Source organism: Coffea arabica, chromosome 7e, assembly GCF_036785885.1.
Source record: "Coffea arabica cultivar ET-39 chromosome 7e, Coffea Arabica ET-39 HiFi, whole genome shotgun sequence".
Lineage (NCBI taxonomy): Eukaryota > Viridiplantae > Streptophyta > Magnoliopsida > Gentianales > Rubiaceae > Coffea > Coffea arabica.
Window position 1 is genome coordinate 3,885,871 of NC_092323.1, and position 26,812 is coordinate 3,912,682.

Here is a 26,812-nt window from a genome sequence, read left to right on the forward strand (position 1 = left end):
CATGAATTAAATTACCTAGCATGATATAAGGGTAGAACAAGGTAATAACATGACAAGAAAATAGTGGAACAAGAAAAAATACAAAAATAGAAGAAAATAGTGGAACAGGAAAAATAAGGAAATGAATAAACAAAAAAGAAATAAAATAGCAAGGATAATTTTGTCTTAAAATATCAAATAAAAAGATAAAGTGCTTATTCAATGAATTCAGGAAGATAAAGTGCAACTAAAGGTAAAATTCAAGGGTACAGTGCATTTAACTCCATACTAGAGTTGCTTCCACAATTGTCCAATTAAAACGAGTGATTTCACCACCTTCCTATACACTTAGAATAATGATGATAATTTAAAAAATATATATATACCACAATAGCATAAGCCTCAAAATTTTAAACACTAGACAACTCCAATATTCTCCAGAACTGGATTCTATCTCTAACACCACCCGATTTGTGTTCACAGCCATCTAGTGCCTCTGAAGTCTGAACCCACAAGTATACAGCAAGAAGGGTAAACATTTTCAGCACACTCTCATCCACCATTACATTAACAAAAGCATCAATTTCGAACCAATCCGGACTGCCGCTGTCGAAGTTTCTCCATTCTTCAGTCAACCATAGTGGGAGATATGTTTTATTTATGAACACTTGTACCAATTTAATCCAGTCTTCTCAGAAGATATTCAATTTGAACTTTCTTTGTCAATGGCATGATCCAGTCCTCGTATAAATCAGCTACTAGAGATGGATTGATTTTGTAAGCTGGATCAGTTCCATTTTCTCCCCCACCTAAAGTCACCTCTTGCCCATAAGTTCTGGTTTTCATCTCTACTCTCTTTTTGATAACCTCTTCCACTTCTGGGTATGTTAACAAAGCCATAAGTCGGGTACTGTCCTGAAAAACCGAGAACAATATATAGCAAGTCAGTGACAGAGAGCATTGCAACAAAAGCATCAAGAAGTTGGGCAGATATGCAGCATGGGTTAAGGAAGTACTTGTGCTTTAATAGCAGCATTATAAACATCTGGTGAGGCCCGATATTTTGCTTCTGCAACAAACTTACCATAATGGATTCTCTTTGACAAGGCCTGCAAAAATACAAACAATTTGCGTCTCAGACATGTACAGGACGAGTGAAGGAAGTATCATTGATCCTTTTCTCTTCCCCTTACTACAGCCTTTGTCCTCAACTTGTTGCTGCTTCAAAAGGATATGTGAGGTCTTTTTGTGGTTTTCCTTTTCTGGGGCCGGGGCGAGGGGGGCGGGGAGCGGGGGGCTAGACTGTCCATAAGGATCAAGCCTGTTCCCAAGAGATGCTATAATATATAGGGGTGAGACAATATTCTATGTGCAATGCCTTGAAAACATAGCCCGTTATTCAAGAAACTTCTCACTGGAAGAACGTGATTAGCATGAACAGAAAGTCATAACCTTTGCAAAGGACATCTCGCATAATTTTAAGCTTAATGCACACTCAGCTTTCAAGTGAACAACATGCAAAGACAGCAAACTGAATGACATCGAGTTCCTTTAAAAGCAATAGTTTTGACAATAACCTCCATTTTTTTAAAAAGAGATTGGTAAAATTTTTCTAAATAACAAAGTTTGAATTGAACCACATCAACACATTTAAGTGGCGTGAATTACAAGTCTTTTTGTCTAATCGAGATTCAAACATATGTTCCAGATCTAGGGTCATAAACTTGCCGATAGACAATCTTTGCCAACTTTTTGTGACTTCTTCCACTTTTAGTGCATGGAAAAAGATAATGGAAAAAACAATGAGCTCAAATCAACATAGTACACTAGCCAATATTTTGTTTCCCATTCCAATTCCATAAAACAGAAACTAGTTTCAGGAAGACAGATTGGTACCTGCAAGCAAATTGTGTCACAAACGGCTGCTGATCCATAATTACTATCGTCACCTTCTTTAACTAATCTAGGAAGAAGATTTCTGAAATACATGTCCCATATCTTGAGATTGATATTAATCGAATTAGCAGCAGGATGCAAAACCTATATGAACATCAAAAGACATCTTGCACCATAAGTTAGGGCTAGACAATTTATTTAAAAAAAAAAAACTTGAATCAGCAAATACCAGAGATGTGGAGAAGTTCAACCAAGAAAGACGGGGATAAACAAGTATACTTATATTTCTACTAACTAGCAGCAGCATCTTTGCACCCTAGCATATACATAGATGGCAAAATTTCTTCTTTCACAAGTGTAGACTCTATATTAGCTTTCCACTCCAAATAATAATGAATTGACAACTAGCAAGGATACATAACCAGGATCAGTGAAATTAACCTATTTCCATCTCCATATGGCAATGAAAATCGTACCTGTGGGTACAGCAAAGGCGGCAACAGTGGGTTAGGTAAATCATCTGGGAAGAAAGGATGCTCATCGGGGCTCTTATATCTCCCAACCTGATTAAAACAGATTGTTGTACACATATGTAAAAGATTTTTACATACCCAAAAAAAAAAAAAAATCTCATTTTGGTCCATGTTATTTTGGAGATTCAAGTATGGTCATACATACACTAGCATGAAGCTTTTCAGTTTCTTTGACAATGTACTCAACCAAAGAACCTCTGAATCCATCCATGGCAAAAGCATCAGCATTATATGTCTGTTTATTGAAACAGAACTGAGCCCTCTCCAAAAGGTTGAAAATTATGCTATCCTCCTGTCGAATCAAATTACTCCTTATACCCTCAAGGGTATATATTTTAGTCTCATCAACCCTATTTTTCCTTGGCAATCTGAGACACAGGAGGAGTTGACAATAGACAAAAGTAATAATAGTATTAGGAGCTGGGTGCAGAAACCACTTGCATATGTCACTAGACCTTTAAACCCAAATGTCGGCTACCAACAGAATTTAAACACAAACACTACAACCTACTTCTTTTCCTTCCCTTTCCCACCAAACAGCCCCCCTCCCCTTCTCTGTTTTCAGAAAAAGCGCTTGCATCCTGACAGAAAATAATTGAAAAGAAAGAGACCAGGAAGGAAAAGAGAAGGCAATGGACAACTGAAGCAATCTCAACAAACACCCAAACATTTTATAAAACCATTAAGGTTTGGCTACAGCACGTATACTAGGCAGGTACAGGCACAGAATATTGATATATATAGTTAATGAACTTGTAGACCTGTGAGCAATCATAGACATGACCCACCTACCAGATGAGTTCGCAAACTTTTCAGTAGACCAATTCTTGTTTGGAAATAGTTTAGAGAAATTAATTTTTAAGATAAGTCAAGCTTTGGAGACCACCGTACAACCGATAACTAGTTTGTCCCAAAAAAAAAAAAAAAGACAAAAAAGTAAATGAGGTGATTGGATAAACAAACTAAAGACTAATTTATTATCCTTCTGCTCTGAGTGAGCTTTACAAGTACAAATTCAGAATAATGAAAGGGCAAAAAATTAAAGCTATAATTGTTATTAGAGAAATAAAAAAAAAGGACCCGAAAAACTAACAGAAGAGGAACACTACAGAAGATACGAATAGGCTCGCCTACACCTATTTATTGGAATATGCTTTCCACACTGCAAAACAAGGAACTACACTCAAACAAGTAAAGGTTATACAGAACGGCATGAACGGAAATCCAAACCATAAGCCAGCCTAGGTTGCTTTGTGATCACAGTCCCTATCACAGATCAAAGGATGAAATTTCAAAACATTCAGTAAAGTATCCACGATGCAACCAATCAGCAGCTTCACTCAGTACATTCAACAACCAACCGCCCAAATATCCCTCCACTTTAACCAGAAACAAAACCCACCTAACGCCATCCATCAAAAACCTCAAACAATAAAAAATCACTATAAATGGCAAAACAAATAAAAAAAAAACCGCAATCAACTCGTCCAAGGTGCACTAAAAAGCAATCTGGATTTTCTAGAAAGGCAAAAGATAAAGATAGCAACTTGATACCCGATAGTAGTTTCAATTGCTTCAGTGGAGTGAATGCCATGCTTCGGAGCAGCGCAGGTGACAATTTTGAAAAAGCCGTTGGAATTCCATCGATGGGTTGGAGGGGGGAAAAGGGAAATGGGTTTTGAGGAATCCGAAGGAGGAAGAAGAAGAGTCAGTGAAGCAGAGGCTGAAGCCACTGTAAACAGCTGGGCCTCCATTTTCCACCAAAAAAGAAAATACTTGACCAGAAAACCAATAGGAGAGGCAACATATAAAAAGCTAAGAGGGGTATTATTAATGTACACCAAAGTTAGGTTTGGGACAGAAGCTCTGCTGCTGAAAATTCCACGAAGCAGAAAAAGAGAAAGAGGAAAGAGGGACCCGCTCCACGGTGGCCACTTGGAGCCAAGTTCCAGTTTGACGAAGGACTCAAGAAATAGTGGACACAAAGCTTTGGAGCATTGAGAGGGGAGTAGGTAGGTTTGTAAAAAGAGAGGGTCTCTCCGCGTCTAGATTTGTAAAAATTGATATAAGTCTTTGGGTTTCGAAAGACAAAAGAGAGGGGAGTAGGTAGGTGATGGGAAAAAGCAATAGCCTCCGCTGCTGTTAAGAGTAGTGTTAGGTGAGGTTTTGTTACTTTTGTACCGGCTTGGTGTCACATTTGATTGGAAATTTGGGAAGACAAAAGTTAGGTATTTGCCTGCTCTGAGGTAGACGGTTGGGTCCGGTGGGGAGAGATTAGAGACTAGGACTATTAACAAATTCAGATTTCAGACCCTTTTTTTTTTTTTTTTTGAACAATCAGATTTCAGACATTTTGAAGTTTAGTACTGGGTAGTATATTATTTAGGGATAATTTCAGAAACCTCCCCTGAGGTTTCTGACACTTTCACTGACATCCCCTGAGGTTCTCAAAATTTCACTTACCTCCCTTGCTTTTGATTTTGTGGTAACAATCCAGTCCAAATCAGATTAAAATATTATTTTCATGTGTGAGAAGGTATTTTTATTCCATAGCTACCCTTTGCAGAAGTTGTATTAGTAGAAGATTCAAAGAAGAATAAATGATTTGGACTAATTAGTAAAGTTGAGGGGGGGTAAGTGCAATACAAAAAATTGCATGCACCAGATGTGCCATGCAACAGTTATTTGGCAGATTTTGCAACGGCTAGCTGCAAATTGCAACGGCCAGAAGGTTTGCTGTTTCAGTAGCAATAGCATATAAAGCAAAGCAACTTAACTACCTCTGAGGTTTCAAGCTATTAACATTCTTTGCTACTAATTTGGAGTGATAACAAGTGCATTTGCTGTGCTACAATTAGAGCTCTGAGTAAAAAGTTTTAGCTGCAACCATGGCCTCTTCAAGCCATAGGGGAGAATCATGGAATTCACCTACATCTTTCTCCATTAAAAACAGGTTTTGCCGCTGTAATCGCAAAGCAACCGTAATGATATCAGAGAGTGAAAGGAATCCAGACAAGTTGTATTTCTATTGAGAAATTTCCAACTTTGTGATGAATTTTAAAAAAATTCTACAAAAGGGGTGATTTTGGGTTTAATTTCCGTCAGGGGGTCTTCGCATTTGTGAATTTCACAAATGCGAGCTTACAAGAGCTCGCATTCGTGGAATGCGAGCTCTGGTTATTGAGCTCGCATTCCACGAATGCGAGCTCTTCTCAATTTTTTTTTTTCCTTTTTTAAGAGCTAGGGAATTATTTCTAGGAAGCAAATGCGAGCTCTTATCTTTTTTATTTTGGTATTTTTTGAGAGGTAGGGAATTATTTGCAGAAAGCTTCTAATTTTTGTTTTAAAAAATGTTGCAAATATTTAAAATTTTGCAAATAGCTCGCATTTGTTAAATTTGACCTGCAAAAATTGTATTTAACTTTTTTGTTAGATTTCGCATTTATAAGTATGACTTGTAGAAAATTAGATTCAAATTTAGATGTATTAGGGTTTTAAAAATATTATATAAGTGATAAAAATTTTATAAATTGTAAAAATAAAATCAAACTGCTTGGATAATTAAATGTTATATTTGCATATGAAATAATACAATAATCATAATAATGATAATACAATAATATTGGTGTAATAAAACTGCCATTAATTTAAATATTTACTTATAATACCCAAAGAGCCTAATTACCAATTTTTTCTTCTCGCGCTCAAATATAACATTAACCCGCATGCGAGCTAACCTTGAAATAGAAAAAACACAGAATCCCGCTTGCGGGTTTCAGGAGTATTCGGATATTCTCATATGCACCTATGCAAATCGAACCAACCGGATATCTTATCCGTATCCCATTTTTTTAAATAAAAATCTTATAAATTTGAAAAATAAAATCAAATTTAGATGTATTAGGGTTTTAAAAATATTATATAAGTGATAAAAATTTTATAAATTGTAAAAATAAAATCAAATTTAAATAATTAAATGTTATATTTGCATAAGAAATAATACAATAATCATAATAATGATAATACAATAATATTGGTGTAATAAAACTGCCATTAATTTAAATATTTACTTATAATGCCCAAAGAGCCTAATTACCAATTTTTTCTTCTCGCGCTCAAATATAACATTAACCCGTATGCGAGCTAACCTTGAAATAGAAAAAACACATAATCCCGCTTGCGGGTTTCAACGTTATTCTGCGCTTCGTGTGTTTGCTTTTGTTTTGCTTTTGTCTTTTTTTTTCGAAATGGAGGGTTGGCGGTGGAGCTTAGTACGAGAGCTCACTGAACTCTAATAGGTTTCTAATTAGGTTTCTAATAAAGACTTCGTTCGATATGTGATATTTCAGCCGAACTTCGAATCCATGGCACTTATTACGCGCTTAAGCCACTTGTCCACATTAGCAATCAAATGGCTTGATATCAAGAATTCCACAAAGGTAAATTACCTAATAACCTTGCAAAATAGGCTATCCATCTTCCTTGAGTTCATATAAAAACATTATCCTAAATACCAAAAAGGACAAGCTTGAATTCCCAATCCCACCTGTGTACATAAATTGTTCTTATTTGATTGAACTTCTTGTCTTGTAACAAATGACTCCACAGACATTTTCTTGCAAAGTACGTAATTTGAAGTCAGGCGTGTAATCTTGCATGACAAGAATAGGTACGTAAAGAATAAGAAAATTCACTATGTAACTTAAACATAAACGGTAGTAATTAACCCCAACTACTTGGGATATATCTGTAATTTTGGCCCTGATGACGTCAGAAAAGGGGCCCAATTTTTTATCAAGGGAGGTAAGTGAAATTTTGAGAACCTCAGGGGATGTCAGTGAAAGTGTCAGAAACCTCAGGGGAGGTTTCTGAAATTATCCCTATTATTTATGTCCTTAAATGGATTATGGTAAACTATTATCTGTAGCATCATAGGATTGGTTCCAAATGGCAAAGTTAGGAATTTTCTATCTCGACGGATATCAAGTATCCAACCGTCTTTCAATGGTAATCCGAAAAAGTAAAAGTAAATAAAGAAGGATTTGACAATTGGTGCCCAGCGAGCATTCATTAAGAAGATTTTAGCCTTCCAGGTGTTAGTTTTTTAAGAAGATGTAGTTAACGTAAAAATGCATCCAAATCTAGGCATATATACACTCTTGATCATATTTATTCATATAATAAATGATATGTGATTTAAATATGTTAACGAATATTCATTAGAAGTCCGTTGAAAAAAATCAATTAAAAAAATGACAATTTTTGGAGTGGGAGATGATAGGATATTTCATTTTACATGCATATTTATAACTGGACTCGAATGAAATTTTTTTTTTTTTAGTTAAGAAAAATTTTTGGATGAATTTGATTCTGATCATCACCACGTGACAGAGTATGCTCTGAAATTATAGATCGCTTACAGATCATTTGCTAACACAATAATCAAATCACAGCGAGATACAAATACACAGTTTTTTATGAAAAAATTATCTGTTCTTATCTGAGTCAACTTGAATGAGAATGTGCTGACTAAGCAAGCAATCTTTGTGGCCGGCACCTTGCGTTACGCATGGGGCGTGTTTGTTGAGCTAGTGGGGACAAAAGTTTGGTAGGTGGCACCAATGGAAGTTGATGACGGTGAGATTGGAAAGCTTATTATTAAAAAAAAAAAAAGAGAACTACGTGATACAGTAGTCGTTAAGATTTCAACCATCATATTTCTAAAGCTCGAATCGAGCTCAATCAATATCGAATTCAAAATATTAAACTCTTTAACTTACGAGCCGGTTCGCGAGCTCGAGTATATATATATAATATTTTTTATTTTTTTTATTTTAAATATATATTTTTTATTTTAAGTATATATGTTTTTTTATTTTTTTATTTTAATAGTAAAATTATATATATATCTTTAATATTTTTATTATTTATTAAAAAAATATTATTTTATTTATTTTTTAAAAAATAAAATAATTATTTTTTTTATTTTTTAAAAAATAAAATAATTATTTTTTTTATTTTTTTTTCGAGCTCGAGCTCGACAAGACCGAGTCGAGCTCGAGGTCGAACTTGAAATTGCCGGCTCGTCGAGGTTCGAGTTTGGTAAAATTTAATCGAAACTCGGTTCAATTAACCTAAAACTCGACTCGACTCGACTCGCTCGTTTGCAGCCCATGCACTACATTTACTCAACAATGCACTGCTTTGCTGCTGAAAAAAATATATAAAAGGACTACTATTATAAGAGTAGGTGAGAAAATAATAAACACGTCGTTCGTTTTCCAGAGTTGGTAGACAAATGGTGATTGGTGAGGGTCGATCCGACCCGGGATGCACCTTAATATTTTTAAGTATCTTAATGATTAAGTGCCTGGTTTGAATACATTAGTCCCGTCCTACCTGGCGACTTTGATTCCACTATCTGTGTGCATAATTTTTCTCTATGTAACTCATTTAAAACTAGAAAATCTTTTAGACCGCCTTATTTAGATTATCAAATCTGCGTGCATAACACACTGCGTCCAGAAAAAAAAAAAAAAAAGGTTGTACAGGATATCGTATTTTACAAAAGCTCCAATTATAAGAATTGGATTTGTTAATTCCTAAGAATTACTTATCATCGATCAACATGTGATGTGTATTGAATATTGATCCGTTAAAAAATAGTACTAATAAAACTTGTTGTATGGAGCGAAATGCGCCTGTATTCAAGAGATAGCAGATGCAAGTTTTGGCGCCAATTCGATCCCCAAGATGGGTCTCAACCAGGAGAATTTTCGAGCAAAAAATCTCCGACCTCCACAAATGCACAGACCCAAGCCAGCTGAAGCAGGTCTTGGCAGTCATCTACAAGTCCAATCTCCACACCGACATTTTTATCGCAACCAAGCTCATTTCCGCTTTCTCTCTTTGCCGCCAAATGCGCTCGGCTGTTACCATACACAACCAAATTCGTCAGCCCGATGCGCAAGCTTATAACGTTTTAATCAGAGCCCATGTTCGAAATTCTCAGCCATCCCAAGCCTTGGCGGCTTTCTCCCAAATGCAAAGCTACGGCGTTCGACCTAATGTTTTCACCTACCCATTCCTGTTGAAGGCCTTCTCGGGGTTGGAAATCGTGGCCGCGACTCATGCCCACGTCGAGAAATTCGGATTTGTTGAGGATATATTGGTGCTTAACTCGCTAATTGAAGCCTACTCCAAGTGTGGGTTGATGGGTGTTTGTGCGGCAAAGAAGCTGTTCAGTCTAATGGTGCAGACAGACCATGTGTCGTACAATTGTATGATCAGCGGGTTGGTGAAAGCAGGTCAGTTGACCGAAGCCCGGGAACTGTTCGATGAAATGCCTGAAAGAGACACGGTAAGTTGGAATGCAATCTTGGACGGGTACGTGAAGTCGGGAGAGATCACTGTGGCTTTTCAGTTATTTCAAAGTATGCCGTTGAGGGATTCGGTTTCTTGGTCAACTATGGTTTTGGGTTATAGAAAGGCAGGGAATATGGAGATGGCGAGAAATTTGTTTGATGAGATGCCTGTCAAGAATATGGTGGCGTGGACTATAATAATATCCGGGTATGCTGAAAAGGGACTCTTAAAGGAGGCAATGAGGCTGTATAATGAAATGGAGGAGGCTGGTCTGAAGCCGGATGAAGGGACTATTATTAGCGTCTTAGGTGCCTGTGCAGATTCTGGTATGGTTGGCTTGGGCAGAAGAGTTCATGATTCTGTAAAGAGGAATAGGTTTAGTTTCGGTATCCGGGTGTCCAACGCTTTAGTTAACATGTATGTTAAGTGTGGGTGCTTGGATGAGGCCTTGAGTATTTTCCATGGGATGAAAGAGAGAAACTCGGTATCCTGGAGTACTATGATCCACGGATTGGGTCTACATGGCTATGGAGAGAAGGCTGTCCAACTCTTCTCTAGAATGACACGGGAAGGATTTGCACCTAACAAAGTAACGTTCCTAGGGATCCTGTCTGCTTGTAGTCATGCAGGCTTGGTTGATGAGGGCATTCAGTATTTTTACAGAATGCAGAGGGATTATGGGGTTATCCCTGAAATTGAGCACTATGGCTGCATGGTTGACCTTCTTGGTCGTGGAGGTCGTCTTATGGAAGCTTTTGGGCTTGCTCATAACATGCCATTTGAACCAAATGACAAAATTTGTGGTGCACTTTTGGCAGCTTGTAGAAAGCATTATACTGTCACACGTGCAGAGGACGAACTCAAGCAACTAGTTCAACTAGACTTGAAGAATACGGGAAATTTATCAATGTTATCAGATATTTATGCGGCAACAGGAGACTGGACCAGTGTTGCAGGTGCAAGGCTGTGCATGAAGAACATGAGCAGCGAAAAGCCTTCTGGGGCCAGTTCAATCGAGTTGGATGATGAATATTATGAATTTACCATGATGGACAGATCTCACCCTAAATCTGATATGATATATCAGGTGATTGACCAATTGGGTGAACATCTTAGGAAGATTAGTTATGTCCGTACAGCTTCTTGCTAAGGATCACAACAGAATCTTGTGCTGTTTGAGATATTGCTCAGATGATGCTTGTGACGCCATCTTTCGGTTGTTCAAAGTGGAAAAGTTGCTGTATCGGAGAGCTCAACGGGTATTCTTCCTTGAAACCAATCTTGCCAGGTATTAGCACCCACATATGAGTGTTTTATTAACAGAGAATTTTATAATCAATTGTCACGTGATGTAAACCCGCATTAAAATATTTTGAGTCAAATCTCAAGTTAAAATAAGTCATAACTACATATTTCCCACTGGTGTTATATGTCTGCATAGAGCCATTTAATGCGTCTTTCACATTTTGGTGAAATCTGTTTAGATTGTAGAGATGATGGCGCACTTGGTTCTCTCAGCAGTCACGTAATTATTCATCAAAAGGTTGACTTTTTCATAATAGGGTAATTGCAAGTTTATTACGGAATTTGGATTCTCATAAGCCATTCGTTGTCTGAAAAATCATTAGAACAAGGTAATACGGTTGCAAAATCAAGAGAACCCCAATCATCTTGTTATGCCCCGTAAGAAGAATCTATCTCCATGAACTTCATTTTACAGTTTCTCTTTTCCTTTTGGTAAATTCCTGTGATTTGAAGATGGTAGATGCATATCTTCTAACTTTATAGCAGGATTGGTATTTCAACTTAAAATTGATGTTGATTAAATTTTACACAGGATAATGTTACGAAGCCAATGGGAAAATGCAACGTATTATATGAAAGAAGCTGTAGTGTAATTTGTTCACAGCCAAAATATTTTCCCGTGGGTGCTGTGGTGGCGAAAAGAACTGTTTGAGATGATGACACATCATCGATGAACTGCTTAAAAATATTATTGCTAGAGACAAAACCTTGTGAACCCAAAGGGAAAAAAAAAAAAATGACACCTTGGCCACTACGTGTTCATTTCAGCCAAAGTCTTTCAACTATGCATTACGTGTAGTGTTGCAAATGTTCTGCCTGTATCCTATGTGTAAAGTTACATCCAGTGTCCCATATGCTTATTAAGCTGGAAGAGGACAGCATCCTACTTGGAAGGATGGGTTTAAAATCATCATCTTGTGGTGCACATTTAGCCTCCTTCGGCAATATATAACGCTTCTACATCTTATATGCGACGAATCTTGAGTGGCATCACATAGTGACAGTCGAGAGAGAGGAATCAAGAGCCATGGAAACCTGTTTATTCTCTTCAAAATCCTTCTCCAAAACAACAGAAATCATTCCTTTTAATAGAATACGAGTTCCTGCTCTCACAGGAAGAAAGTTTTGTCGGCATCAGTCCAAAAAAGTAGGGATTCGATATTCCATATCTTGTAAGTGTATTTATCTCATATCTTCAAATTACGTACAATTGGGTGTTTGCCCTCTTGTTCTTGAATTTTTTACATCTATATGGTGAACTCGGTTTTACTTTCAATTGGCTCTTGAATCTTATGATTTTATGATCAGCTGGGGATAAGTACCAAGGATAAACGAACCTGCTTTTAGATCTCTTAGATCGAACTCTAAAACAGACCACATCTATATCTTTCTGGTATTCAATTGTTTCTAATTTTTGGTGATATTTACGCATTACGCGAACATGTTTATATTTTACTTCCGGCACTGGATCTCTGAATCGTAATCAATGACTATGATTCTTTGTGATGTAAAGGTTGCCAGCTAGGTCGTAAATCACAATCACCTGAGGATGAGGAGAGACCATCGGTTGATGTTGACTGGCGATCATTTAGGGCAAGGTTAGTAGCTGGAGAAAAAGCATCCACAACAGGAGGAGGGCCTTTTTCTGCTGTTATCGATCCGGATAGAGTCGCGGATCAGCCTCCAACGATCACAACTGGGGACAAATGGGCTCATACTATACATGAACCCGAGAAGGGTTGCTTGCTTATAGCCACAGAGAAGCTGGATGGCGTCCACATTTTCGAAAGAACGGTGATTCTGCTGCTATCTACCGGTCCCATAGGCCCAACTGGTATCATACTCAACCGGCCATCGCTCATGTCAATCAAGGAAATGAGATCATCTTCGGCTTTGGATGTTGTTGGCACATTTTCTGATAGGCCATTGTTCTTTGGAGGGCCCTTAGTAGAAGGGATTTTCCTGGTGAGCCCTGAGGATGGAAAAGATGGGGTTGGAAAGAGTGGAGTGTTGGAGGAAGTAATGAAGGGACTGTACTACGGAAATAAGGAGACCGTGGGTTGTGCTGCTGAGATGGTGAAGAGGAATGCTGTTGAGATTGGGGACTTCAGATTCTTTGATGGATATTGTGCGTGGGAAAGAGAGCAACTGAGGGATGAGATAAGGTCCGGCTATTGGACTGTAGCTGCCTGCAGCCCAAGCGTCGTTGGTCTGGCTAGTGTCGGAAGTGTTGGGCTCTGGGAGGAAATCCTTGGGCTTATGGGCCCTAGAAAGGTTTGGTAAGGAATCAATATACTCTTTATTTTCAGTATTGTAAAAAGTGCATTTTGATTTTTGACATCCTTGTTGTATTGTACCCATATATTCTTGAACCATGGCGGAACTTGGATTCTGGTTTAATACATGGTGCGAGATCGATCCTTAAGATAAATCGGGAATTTGAATTTCCATCCGAAAAGGATCTCTTCTTAGTTCTATACTCAATCGCTTCTTGTATTTCACTTTTCTTTTATACACTACTGTTAGTGTAAATGTCTCTTTGCACAAGCAAATTTAAATCATGTAACATAATACGAATTCAAATTTGAAAAATTTAAATCATGCACATATAACATACATTCGAATGTACTAGCGCAAGAAAATTACTACATTATCAATGATAAAAAACTAATCCATTTCATTTATGAGTTTACCTACAAAAAGGCAACAGCAATGGATGCAAGTATAATTTAATTTGTATCATCTAAGTCCTATGTCGCTCAAAGCAGTATTTTTCTTAATTTATCTCCATCAAATGGCACGAACATACGCGCGCAAGGGAAGTAAGTCTGCATCATTAGCCTAAGTATCAACTTTTAACAATTGAGGAAGAATCATTTGTGTAGTAGTGTCCAATGATTTGATATCAATCAAAACACATATGCTTTGGGATTTATTAGCAATCCGGTCTTCCCAATATTCTTGGCCAGCATGTTTGGAAGCTACCATGTATAATACACTATTATATTTATGAGGATGGACATACAAATAAACAAATAGTTCAAACTTACAATTAGGATGGACCTGTAATTATAAGGCAAGGCATAATTTGAATTAAAGTAAATAAAAATTGTAAACAAACGAATATTGAGGATAGCAAAAGTGCGTTTAGGAGATAATTTATCTTCTCTCTCATGAAATTAGTTTTTTTTTTTTTTTTTTTTTAGTCTCATTTGGGTTGACATGTTACAAAAACATAAGAAGTAGGACAAGTATGTGAGATTTCTAAAATTTCAGGGGAGGCCAGTGATATTGATAAAAACCTTTAGGAGGGGGGACTTTCTAAATTAGAAAGCCTGTGGACCCGTGGGACGCACGATAAAATCTCACAGCTTGTCCTTGTCAATTATTTAAAGGGATAATTGCAGAAATCTCTCCGGAGGTTTCTGACATTTGCACTGACCTCCCCTGTGATTTGAAAAATTACACTAGCCTTTTCTGAGGTTACTAATCCTTTGCAAATTTAGTCCAAATGATTAAAATATTATTTTAGGGAGTGAAATTAGAATTTTGTATCAGATTTGCCGTTTGTGCTACATATCCAATGACTGACAAAGTATTATAAATCAATTAACAATTAATAAACTTTAAGGAGTATAATTTATGGGCAAACACGCATTACTCATTTAAAGTACCGACTCTTTACGGGTATTTTATTTTCAAATATTTAATTTATGATAAATATATCAATATTTGTAAGTAAAATTCAAAAAGTGTTACAGTAATATTCTTGCAAAAAGGAAATATGTAGGTTATTTATTTAATATAAATTAAATATTTTTTTAAAAAAAGAAATGGGCCATAAAGTATTAATTTTTTATGATTTTCATCCATTACATGAGTAAAGTATTTGCTCTTTTTGTGCATTTTATTATGAATCATTTAATTTATGTTAAATACATAAATGTTTGTAACTAAAATTGAAAAAGTGTTAGATTAATATTTTTACAGAAGAGAGGTTGGCGGGTTTTGTATTTAACAAAAATTAAATATTTGAAAGTAAATACAAATCTGTATTTGAGCGTAAATATTTGTATTAAATTAAATGTTTGAAAGTAAAATACCCGTAATGAACCGGTACTTTAAATAGTTACCGGCTCTTTATGGGCAAACACGCATTACTCATTTAAAGTACCATTTTTTTACGGATATTTTACTTTCAAACATTTAATTTATGATAAATATATCAATGTTTGTAAATAAAATTCAAAAAGTGTTACAGTAATATTCTTGCAAAAATGAAATCGGTAGGTTATTTATTTAATATAAATTAAATATTTTTTTAAAAAAATGGCCCATAAATTATTAATTCTTTATGGCTTTCATCCATTAAATGAGTAAAGTATTGGCTCTTTATGGGCATTTTATTGTGAATCATATAATTTATGTTAAATACATAAATATTTGTAACTAAAATTGAAAAAGTGTTATATTAATATTTTTACGGAAGAGAGATTGATAGTTTTATATTTAACAAAAATTAAATATTTGAAAGTAAATACAAATATGTATTTGAGCGTAAATATTTGAATTAAATTAAATGTTTAAAAGTAAAATACCCATAAAGAGTTGGTACTTTAAATAGGTAATGCGTATTTGCCTATAAACTATACTCCTTAAAGTTTATTAATTGTTAATTGATTTGTAGTATTTTGTCATTCATTGAACATGTAGTACAAATGACAAATTTGATAAAAAAATTATAATTTCACTCCCTAAAACAATATTTTAGTCGTTTGGACTGAATTTGCAAAGGATTAGTAACTTCGGGGGAGTTCAGTGTAATTTTTTGAAATACAGGGGAGGTCATTGAAAATGTCAGAAACCTCAGGGGAGGTTTCTGCAATTATCCCTTATTTAGAACCACCTACGCCGATGCCCTGAAAAGGGTCAATTCAATCAAAAGTTCCTTTACCCACGCGCCTGTATTTCACGTGTCCAATCATGGGACCCCTTTCCGTCTTCGTACGCTTTGTACCGTCCATCAGATTCAGCGCTGGGCACTGAGCAGCACAGATTGGTTATATTTATTCATTCATTCGCTCGCTATATACGCGCGTGGACATTGTCAGATAGAAGAGTTTTTTTTTTTTGCTGGTGAGATTTGAACCCTCCCTGGTGGCCACTGAGCCATTGGCCCAGTGGTTGTCAGATAGAAGAGTTGGGTTGATACTTTTAGGAAACTGTCCGGTCCAGTCGGAGAAGGGGCAGGGGTGTCAGTTAATGGCTAAGATTTGACCAACAAAATTTGTAGGGTCCAAATTTTAATATATGTGGGATGGAGTGTTTGGATACTAAAATTATTCTAAATAATATTTCGCTTGCATCACAAATACATTTCCCAACCTACCTTTTTATATTACCAATCACCTTTTTATCTCACATACATCATATCACAAAAAGTGCTACAGTAATTATTCTAAATAATATTTCAAATAATACACTATCCAAACAATCTTTTTAAACCTAAAGGGTGACAAGTGTCACCTTCCTATTCAACCTTGACTTTGACCATTATTTCTTACCTTTACTAATACTCAATTTTGACAATATTATTCTAGTGTTACATCGTGTACAAATGATGTTACACTTTATGTAAAATGCACACAAGCTTCCGGAACGGTTGCACTGACAACCGTTCCAGCCCCGAGTCCGGTCCAGTCGGGCTGCTGTTTCTACTAAATTCTCCCGTCCTATCCTATCCTATCCTCGTAGAATAGAAGTTGGTAAGCAGGCATTTTTAATAATAAAAAAAAAATTCCTTTCGTGAAGACATATTTGAATTATCTTTCTATCTTATATATATATCAAATTAATGCTGTATATTTTTTTATAAAAATTGTAATCCAAACGTACTCTCGCAAGATTTTGAGGTTTCAAAAATTTTTTTTTTGAGAAAAGGATTCGAATTTTCAATTGCTCATATTTTCTCCTTCTCCTCCGTTCAGAAGTTTAGTTGTTAGTGTTTTAGTTGAAAGAAAATATACATGTATGGACAAAATGTAACGAAAAGTAAGACAGACATTTTCACAATTAAATAACTTGCCCCAAAAAGCATGGAAGGTTGAGAGAATCTTGAAAATGTCCAAAACAACTGCTTATTTCAAGCCCATTATTTTTGGTTTTCTCCTGCTTATTTACTGGTTGTAATAATGTAGTGTCCGCCATGAACTAATTTATAATTTGTACGATCCTTTGTACATTTTATTCTATCCTGAATAATAATATCATATACAGTAATATCATGAGGACAGCCAAAGTAGGGAAGCCGAGGATGAAAGAAAATTATTCTACGTAGATGCAGCCCTGGTAAAATAAAATAAGAAGTGACCACGTATGCGGACAAATTTGAAGTCATTTTTCTTTGGGACATTTCATTTGGATTTTGCGTACACGCAGACACACAGAGATCTTTATCTCCCGCTGTTATGTTACGTAGAATGTAACTTTTTTTTTTCTTTTGTTTTGTTTTCCCCCGCTCGGGGTGGGGGGGGGGGGGAGGAAGGAGGGGTTGGGTGGGGCGGTTGCTGATTGATCAAGAAAGTGGCCCAGCAGCTGCAAGCACAGAGTGAATTTCTCATCGTTTGTTTTGGTCGTGGGATGATGGTGATCTAGCGAGGCTCTTCAATGCTAGCGCAAAGATTCCTTCTAATTTGTTTTTTGGGCTTTGGACTTGGAGCAAGTCAAGTCTTGCCCTTTTTTGACTTGCACTTCCTAACTTGAAGAAAGTGAGGGAGTCATCGCCTCTTCACTTCTGGGAAGATTATTCTGGTCTTCTCATTCTGTTGGGTGAAAATAATATTCTTGATCGATTCTTCTCAAATTGGTTGCAGACAGGAACAGGGTTCTGAAGAGAGGGAGGTACACCTCATATTTCTCCATAACTGTCTGTTGCCTTCAACACACTTATACTCTGTTTATTTATTCATTGTTTTTCCGTCTAAATTTTGTTACTTTTCTTTCTTGATTGTGGTTTACTTTCTATGTTCTGTTTGATTCTGCAACCTTCAGGCAGACAAACGGAAAGACATAATTCGCCGTCCAGTTTGGCTGGCCTCCAAAGGGCATCCGTGTACATTCATTTCTTGATATCAGCATTGATTACTGATAAAGAAAAGCATTGATTGCTCGAGCTCTTTCCTCCTTTTCATCCTATAGCTTGCTTGGCATGCTTATACTATTGGAATTTCTTCTCATAGTTTTGTGGTTTTTAATCTTCTCTTTCCTCACTTTTTTTTTATTTTTTTTTATTTTCCCTTGTTTATATTTATAAACAAATACGACTTCTAAAGTATTCGTATCCCAATTTGGGAGTTTTACTGAATAGAACATTATTCTGAGGCAGAAGGCGCATATTTGATCCCCAGCAAAGTAGAATTGCGATTGTTGTCATCCCTAATAATCTTGGTTCTTTGTGGAGGTAACCACAGGGGCTTTAAGTCCGACCAGATTTTTTTCCTGAGCAAAATAGAAAGAGCTTTATTAATGATTTGCAAAGCATCACATACATGAGGAATTCTCAAACTACATCAGCAAAATAACACTAAACATTATAAACTGACAAAATTGCTTAAAATCTAAGCCCCACTCTACAGCTAGAATCCAATTTTCACGAGTTCTAGGAATTTTTCCCCAACCATGAACAAAATGTTGAGCTTCTCGAACAGTAGCAGCCAGAATAATCCTTGCTGAAGCACCTTTATGTTGGAAAATTATAGCATTACAGGCCCTCTATATCTCATAGACCGTGAGGGTAAAACCATCCGCTTCAACTGATGAGCAAAGGTTTTGGAATTCCAGTGCTTCACCATCCAAGACAACTCCTCTTGAACTTGCCATGGAACGTTCGTCGAATTAGACTGCTAGCAGAGTTATATCTATACAGCATTTAGAGCATCTGCCCACTCAAAGGTTGCTTTGTATCCATTTATGCTATTGATCATTGTCTGATTGTTTTGCTTGACTTCTCTTGTAGCAACTCAAGTGTTTTTCATGTTTGCTCAATCAGCTACTAAGCCTACTATTCTGGTTGATTTTTATGAGATTGAAGCTGAGGTTGTGATTATCATTGAGTTGCTTGCAGGAATGGGAACTCAAATACTTCATTCTAAAAGATATTCGACAGGATACTGTTCCATTTGGGGTCCAAATGCAATTGTAAGCAATGACATCTGGTCCGTGTATCATGAAGATAAAGCCCCAAAAAATGGTCAGTTCGGTGACTTCCTTCTGCCCGGGCAAGTAACAGTCAATGGCTCTATTGAGTACAACAAGGAAAAAGTGAGGCAAATGATTCTAAAGCATGAATCAATGTTCAGGCATCAGGTATACATACTTTGAACCTTCACTTTACAGGGAATTGAGTTCAAAGTTTTAATGGGTATAAGGTTGATTTTGTAGTATTTACTCGTATATATGAGGTTGATATAGGAAAACTTGAATTCTAAAGCACCCATTTCACGATTAGGGTTCATAGAGAATTGTACCATCTGTTAACCTTCTTACCACCTATTAGATTGTTTCCCTCTTTTAACATATACTTATAACAATTCAGCTCCAAGAACTCCACCGTCTTTATGGAAGACAGAAGGAGCTCATGGACGTATTCAGAAGAAGAGATGTAAAGAAAGGTCAAATAAAGGCAGAAACATCTAGTTTGAATCCTTGCTCATCTTATATTCCTTGTGACAATGCTAAACCTACACAGCATGCTGCACATACTCCAATGCATCTGGTGTTTGGTCAATCATCAATGTCAGAGTCCGCTGACAAGAAGTCCCTCTCTGGTTTTGGCAAGGACAAGAATATGCTGGCTTTTCCCTCCAGGTGGAATGGAAGTTCAGAAATATGTGGACCTCCATGCTCTAACGGAAATTTGCTTCAGAGAAGAATGATTGACCTTGAAAGTCCAGCCGAAGTGGATATGAATCATGAAGAAAGACACCTCAAAGAGAGATTCTCTGGACTGTCTGGGGTTAAGAGCAACTCTGCAGCCAGTGGGCCAAGCACTAATGAGAATTTGCATGATAGAGATATGAAGTCACTTAATTTCAGTGTCCTTAATTTCCATCAGGATGGCGATGCTTTGAGATCCCTGTGGCACTTAAAAAGAAAGAATGAGTTGGCTGACTTGAATGAACCCATCTTGCTTGAAGAAACCTCTATTTCAGGTTCTGCTGATAATTTAGGCACCTGCACTTGCACTTCGGATAACAGACAAAGGGTAGATTTATCTGCAATTTCAAATTCAATCCTTCATCCTGTACGGACAGGTACGCCTCTAAGTTCCACGAAAGAAATGTTTGGTGGAATTTGCTTCGACTGTCTGCAGTCAACAAATAAGAGGAATAAAAGAGAGCAGTTGCGATATGATTTAAAAGCTAGTAAACATAACTTATAAATGTCTACTTGCTATTGTGCTGTTCCTTCAAATTATCAGATGGGAATCTTTTCCTTGCATTGTTTTCTTCTCAAGTTGCTGTTTCATGTTCACCTCAAGTCTCCATCTCCCATATGTTGAATTCTCTGAAATTGTACATTTTCAGCTATTAGTGATGCATTCACCGTGTTACTGCCTGTCATTTAGTTTGACTTTTGAAAATCAGGTTTTGTCGACAAAAAACACATCAATGAATTTATTATGTTGGAAGCACGAAAGTTCACTTCCTATTTATGCAGCATGAAAGGGTTGCTGTGAGACAGTTTGTTTTTGATGTGGTGCTTTCTAAACTTCTTTTCTTTTTCCTTTTTTTCCCCACCTTTTCAGAGCCAATGAGACCTGATGCCCCTTCTCTCATGAAAGATGGCAGTCCTACCAGTTCGCCTGTAGCTTCCCAGTCATCCCCAGCTGAGCCGAGGAAAATCAATGAGTTCTCAACATCTGAAATCAGAAAGACTGAAAGAAAGATGAAAAGAAAACTTTTTGGTGTTGATATTTTCGAAGTGCATGATGGATCATTGGTTACTCATACCAATACGGTCAATGGTACAGATAAATATGATCAACTCAGTTCCAAACCATCAGTTGTTGAAGTTAAAGAGACTGTTGATTCAGGCAGAAGATCATCATTTCCAAGCTCAATAGATGGAGTATTCTATCAAAATGGTCTCTCTCTTTGTCCTCAGTTGAATGCCAAGGAGTCAATGGGCAATTCAGCAATCGATTGTAACTTCATCAGCAACACGACCACCAGTGCCTTGGTGCACAAAATATCTCCACCTACAGATCATGTAAATTCTGTTGAGGGTTTGGACTGCTTGGGCTGGAGGTCTGCTGAGGTCATTAAAACTGCCAAGATTACCTCTAATGCATTTCAAGATGATGTTGCTTCTGAACATTACAACTTGTCTGCAGATTGTCAAAGTGAAAATGTTCTGAAGGGATCAAAGGTCCATCTTATGGAAACAGAATATAGATACGAACAGAGCAGAGCAAAAAGCAACTCTTATCATCTAAATTTGGATTCTTTGCAGCACAATTCTCAGCAGTTTTTCAAGAAAACTAAAGTTATTTCGCTTTCCTCTCAGGTCTTGACAGACAAACAGGAAACTACTTTACCTCTTCTTATTCATGAGAACGAGCAGAAAAATACTGAAGTTGACAAATGTAGTTCTACTATAATGAACAGTAATTTCCTAACCAGCAATGAACTCAGGATCTCCAATGATCTAAACTTTGCAACTGAGCCGGCTTTTTTGGCTGCTGATGGTGATAATGCTCAAGATTCCGTGGTAGAAAAAGTTGGTCCTGTAGATCAGGCTGGAGGAAAGGATCTAAAGTCAGAGGAACCAATGAACAGTTCTTTTTCTTGTTTACGATGTCCCATCGACTTGAATTTATCTGTTACTGAAGAGGAGGCTCGTTCAGCACCCTCCCTTCCTTCAGCTGTTGTGAAACTTGCAACAACTGAAATGGACTTGGAAGTTCCCTTGGTGCCTGCATATGAATCAGAAAAAGATACTAAAATTTCATCTGATGGGAGCAAGGCCCCTTGTGAAGATCTCATTAGACTCGCGGCTGAGGCTATAGTTGCAATCTCAGTCTCTGGTGGAGAAGATACTGCAGAACATGCGACATTCATATCACTTGACGGGACATCGAATGATTGCCTTGAATGGTTTGTGGACATTGTGTCTTCTTTTGAGTGCCATGATCAGAGCAACACAAATGTTGTCAACTGGAGCGGAGATGCTGCATTTACTGAGGATTTGATTCCTGATGGTATGGATTATTTTGAATTTATGACATTGAAGCTGAAGGATGCCAGAAGTGAGAACTACCTGTATAATTACGAGGCACCAGTTTTACAGAATCAGGATGATGATGAACATGTTACTAAATTGTCAAGACGGCCCCGAAGAGGGCAAGCAAGAAGAGGAAGGCAGCGTAAGGACTTCCAAAGGGATATACTTCCTGGTCTGATTTCCCTGTCAAAGCTTGAGGTGACTGAGGATTTTCGGACGTTTGAAGAAGTGCTAAGAGCTAGTGGTTGTAATTGGGAGTCCAGCTTATCAAGAAAAAGTGCTGCTAAGAATGGCAGGGGAAGAAGGCGTTCAGGGGTTACGCATCCTCAGAAAGCAGATGCAATTTACCCTCCGTTAGAGCAGAAACCTGTTTCTAGAGAGGTGAAACTCGAGGATAAAACTTTAACTGGGTGGGGAAAGAAGACTAGGCGTTTGCCAAGGCAAAGATCTACGAATGGAACCATTACTGTTTCTTTAGATAAAAAATAAGTTGGTTGAGAGTTGGTAAAGGTAAACAGAATATCGGAGATTGTCAAACAGAGTTGATAGAGCTGAAACTTAGCAGTCAGCAGCTGCAGCAATTAGGATTCATGCTGCGAATTAAATCCTATCATATGTCTGTGATTATGGCTGCGCTTGGATGTTAAAGTTTCCCAAGCGAGCTGTTGTAAAACCCTCCAAGTAACATTTGTTTGCCTTTTCGAAGAAGCGGATCATTGTGCACAGATTGTAATAGATAACCTAATTTGTAACATAGATGGACGGTTTGCAGTCAACAATTTAAATTTTTTATGATATACCCTTTTTCTTTCCTCCTTCCGCGAGTAGTTAAAAACACTACCATAAGCTGAGTCCCTAAACTATAGTTATTGCTGGTTGTCCAATATCAGAAGCAACTGTTCTTGTCTAACATTCTATATGCTTCTCTCAAAATTTCTGCCTCGTAAAGACTTTGCGTATTTCACATGGTTCAAACTAAATCTCGTGTAGAGCCTGGTTGCCGCGGTGGTAGGCCAGCCGGCTCAAGGTGTGACAACAATATAATTGTATTTCAGACGCGATACTCTGGGTTCATAAATCATACTTCACCAATTACTGTCTCCTAGCGGTATTTACCAGGAGGTCAATTTTATGTTTCCTAAACATAACACCCAAACGAATAGATTCTCCAAGGAATTTGGCTCCACTCCCAAGTCCAGCAGAGGAGATGATTGCTATTTCTGGGGGGTATTCACCAGTTTTTGTCAACTGTAACAGATATGAAAGGGCTTCCTTCCATAGTTCCCGCGTTAATTCAAAACCCCACCAAGTTTACCTGCGTCAAAGCTCAACTGCGGATCCTCTCTGAAACTTCTTCACCGCTTTCTGAGAAGTTTGCTTCTTTTTTGGACAACTGTCTGGACATTGATTCTTTAAAAAAGTTGCATGCTTGCATATTAACACATGGTCTTGAAAACAACGTTGGTTTGGGCTCTAAGCTTATCAATTCGTGCGCAAGATTCAATCTTTTAACTGAATCTAAATGGGTTTTCCGTAAAATCATTTGTAACAATCTCTCTCTCTGGAATTCAATTATTCTTGGGTACTTCAGAGCTGCTCATTTTGGTGAAGTTCTGGGGCTTTATGTAGGACTAAGGCGTAGAAAAATTGGTATCAATGGTTCAGTAATTACTTTTGGTTTGAAAAGTTGCGTTGAGTTGGGTAGTCTAGACTTTGGAAAAAGTCTCCATGTGGATGCTTTCAAGTCTGGCTTAAATGGTGATCGGTTTGTGGGTTCATCACTGATTGGGTTGTATCACAAATATGATGACGTTGACGAAGCAGCTAAAGTGTTTGATGAAATTACTGCGAGAGATGTCGTTGTTTACACTTCAATGATTACTGCATATGCTCAGGTTGGTGATAATCGTTCTTGCGAGGCTTTCAGAGTGGCAGGTTATATGCAAAAGGAAGAACTTGAACCAAATCGCATAACTCTGGTCAGCTTATTGCAGGCTGTATCAGTGTATGGAGCTATTAAAGAGGGCAAATCAATTCATGGATATGCTATTAGGAAAGGGATTGGATGGTTGGATGAAGTCTTTGAAACTAGTCTGATGGATATGTACATGAAGTGCGGGTTCCCTGGCAAAGCAGCCTTGAGTTTTGGTAACATAAGCTGGAAAACAATCGGTTCCTGGAATGCTATGATTACTGGTCATCTGCAACTTGGGCAGCCCTTGAAAGCATTGCAACTTTTTCTTCAAATGGTTCAACAAAACTATGTGCCTGATATTATTACTTTGGCCAATGGGGTTTTGAGTTGTGGATATATAGGGCATTTGTCTGGAGGCAAGAGTATCCATGGCTACTTACTGAGAAATGGATTTCAGCTTGATCTTGTTGCTACCACAGCTCTAATCGATATGTACTCGAAATGTTACCAACTAATTCAAGCCAAGGAAGTCTTTGATAAGATGCATCGTAAAGATGATGTTTCTTTCAATGTGATGATAGCTGGTTATCTTGAAAATGGATTTTCATCTCAGGCCGTGGAGGAATTTCATGAAATGGTAAGGATGGATTTGAGGCCAAACGTAAGTACAATCCTGAACGTGCTTTCTGCAATCTCAGATCTGAAAGATACAAGGCAAGGCAAGTGCATCCATGGACATGCGTTCAGACATGGGTTTGGAGAGAATACGGATATAGCAAATCAACTTATTAACATGTACTCAAAGTGCTGCACCATGAACTACGCAAGGAAAGTCTTTGACAGGATAGGAAAGAAGGATACAGTGTCATGGACATCAATGATAACAGCTCATGTTAATGGTGGCCGTGCTGATGAAGCTGTGATCCTGTTCCGGCTGATGCAGAAAGAAAAACTTAATCCTGATTCTGTCACTTTAATCAGTCTACTTCAGGCATTGTCTCAGCTTGGATGTCTGAGTTTGGCCAGGGAAGTTCATACTCGCATATATCGAATACTTTTGAATGAAGACAAACCTATGATTAATTGTCTAATTACTGCTTATAGCAACTTTGGAAAATTAAGCATTGCGAGAAATTTGTTTGAGCATGTAGCTAAACGTCAATTGGCAACATGGAATTCTATGATATCAGCATACGGAATGCACGGTGACTGTGTTCAAGCACTGAAATTGTTTGACATGATGAAAAAGGATAAGATTCCTCCTGATGGATTAACGTTCACGTCAGTACTTTCTGCGTGCAGTCATTCAGGAATGGTAAACGAGGGCTTGTGCGTCTTCAAGTCTATGAAAGAAGAATATAGATTAACTCCTTCAGGTGAGCATTACAGTTGTATGGTGGACTTATTAAGCAGAGCAGGGCGCCTTGAAGAAGCATATGAACTTCTAAAATTTCTGCCATCAGACCAAGCTACTTCTGCACTTGGTGCTCTGCTTGCTGCTTGCAGAGTTCATGGAAATATCAATATTGGGGAAATAATAGGAAGGAGGCTGTTGGAACTGGAGCCTCAGAACCCTAGTGCATATAATTTAGTGTCAAATTTGTTAGCTGAACAAGAGAAATGGGAGGAAGTAGCTAAACTGAGAAGCATTGCAGAAAGAAGAGGCTTGAAAGGATTTGCAGGGAATAGCATGATAGAGTTTGGATGTACGGGTCTTCTGAGTGGTTCATGACATTTATCCTGGTACCAAAATATTTGGTACTTGCTACCAGTCAGGGTTGTATATACATCAATGGATCATAAGAAATGGCCTGAGGGTCTATCGAGGCAAGCTGCCTTTTGCAGGCATCCAATGCTCCCAAGTCCCAATCCTTTTGTCAAGATATTATTTAGTTAACGTGGAAGATTTTCCACTGATTCCTGTAAAACGAAGTGTATACCAAAAGAAAAGTGTATACAAGCAGAAGATTGCTTATTCTCCTTTCGTTTCTCCTCTACTTCTGATGTCTTGCCGATTTTTTCCCCCTAATTTATCGAGTCCGAACCCCTAACACCCAACTCCGCCACCACTTATAGGATGAGTACTTGTTTGGGGAGCTGGCAGCTGACACTTGAAACTCATGCCTCTCTGCCTCTGTTGCTTACGAAATACTCCAGTCAAGACTACATTTTCTGATCGTTATTTTTGACCTGTAATTCAACAATCCATTACCCCGTCCATCTCTTAACCTACCTCCCTAAATCGTCAAGCAAAATATGAGCCAAAGATCGAACTAGCTCTTTTTTTTTTTTTTTCTCCTGCAATTGTCCCATTTTTCTTAACAAAACAGTAGAGAAAGCAGGAATGGCAAGAAAATTAGCTGGCGACTGGTGAGTGTGAACAGACAAGACAATAATCATCAAAAAGAAAAAGGTCCCACCGGGAGTCGAACCCAGGTCGCTGGATTCAAAGTCCAGAGTGCTAACCACTACACCATGGAACCCCTCGTGCGCAACTTTTTGTTTCAAGTCAACCTTGAAACATTTCACTAGCAGG

At 37.6% G+C, this 26,812-nt stretch overlaps 5 protein-coding genes and 1 non-coding gene across 9 annotated transcripts; 4 read left to right on the forward strand and 2 right to left on the reverse strand.

Moving 5' to 3' along the window:
• Positions 1-233: 233 nt before the first annotated feature.
• On the reverse strand, positions 234-4,438 carry LOC140004201 (chorismate mutase 1, chloroplastic-like). Of its 2 annotated transcripts, none has more exons than XM_072059513.1 (6): positions 3,963-4,438; positions 2,554-2,776; positions 2,352-2,438; positions 1,876-2,019; positions 996-1,088; positions 234-894 (listed from the first exon to the last, which is right to left on the reverse strand). In XM_072059513.1, exons 1-6 carry the CDS (start codon positions 4,160-4,162, stop codon positions 658-660), a joined length of 984 nt encoding a protein of 327 aa, XP_071915614.1. In that variant the 5' UTR covers positions 4,163-4,438; the 3' UTR covers positions 234-657. The 2 variants fall into 2 exon arrangements, with proteins under 2 accessions (XP_071915614.1, XP_071915613.1); XM_072059512.1 differs by having other exon boundaries at positions 1,064-1,088; positions 3,963-4,300.
• A 4,468-nt stretch (positions 4,439-8,906) lies between these two features.
• LOC113699061 (pentatricopeptide repeat-containing protein At3g29230) lies at positions 8,907-12,154 on the forward strand. Its single transcript, XM_072059517.1, has 2 exons — positions 8,907-11,061; positions 11,611-12,154. The coding sequence occupies exon 1, from the start codon at positions 9,130-9,132 to the stop codon at positions 10,921-10,923; it is 1,794 nt and encodes a 597-aa protein (XP_071915618.1). The 5' UTR covers positions 8,907-9,129; the 3' UTR covers positions 10,924-11,061; positions 11,611-12,154.
• On the forward strand, positions 12,102-13,555 carry LOC140011135 (uncharacterized). Its single transcript, XM_072059518.1, has 2 exons — positions 12,102-12,250; positions 12,592-13,555. The coding sequence occupies exons 1-2, from the start codon at positions 12,106-12,108 to the stop codon at positions 13,359-13,361; spliced, it is 915 nt and encodes a 304-aa protein (XP_071915619.1). The 5' UTR covers positions 12,102-12,105; the 3' UTR covers positions 13,362-13,555.
• Positions 13,556-17,607: 4,052 nt separating this feature from the next.
• On the forward strand, positions 17,608-23,177 carry LOC140010926 (uncharacterized). 3 transcript variants are annotated; one of them, XM_072058583.1, is made up of 5 exons: positions 17,608-17,978; positions 18,129-19,028; positions 19,201-19,442; positions 19,672-20,389; positions 20,884-23,177. In XM_072058583.1, exons 3-5 carry the CDS (start codon positions 19,203-19,205, stop codon positions 22,848-22,850), a joined length of 2,925 nt encoding a protein of 974 aa, XP_071914684.1. In that variant the 5' UTR covers positions 17,608-17,978; positions 18,129-19,028; positions 19,201-19,202; the 3' UTR covers positions 22,851-23,177. The 3 variants fall into 3 exon arrangements, with proteins under 3 accessions (XP_071914684.1, XP_071914683.1, XP_071914682.1); XM_072058582.1 differs by having other exon boundaries at positions 18,918-19,028; XM_072058581.1 differs by lacking the exon at positions 18,129-19,028 and having other exon boundaries at positions 17,609-17,978.
• Positions 23,178-23,259: 82 nt separating this feature from the next.
• On the forward strand, positions 23,260-26,257 carry LOC113698864 (pentatricopeptide repeat-containing protein At2g03380, mitochondrial-like). The gene has a single exon (XM_027218813.2). The coding sequence runs from the start codon at positions 23,621-23,623 to the stop codon at positions 26,006-26,008; it is 2,388 nt and encodes a 795-aa protein (XP_027074614.1). The 5' UTR covers positions 23,260-23,620; the 3' UTR covers positions 26,009-26,257.
• Positions 26,258-26,687: 430 nt separating this feature from the next.
• Positions 26,688-26,759, reverse strand: TRNAQ-UUG (transfer RNA glutamine (anticodon UUG)). The gene has a single exon. It is a non-coding gene; the product is annotated as a tRNA-Gln (tRNA).
• Positions 26,760-26,812: the final 53 nt, after the last annotated feature.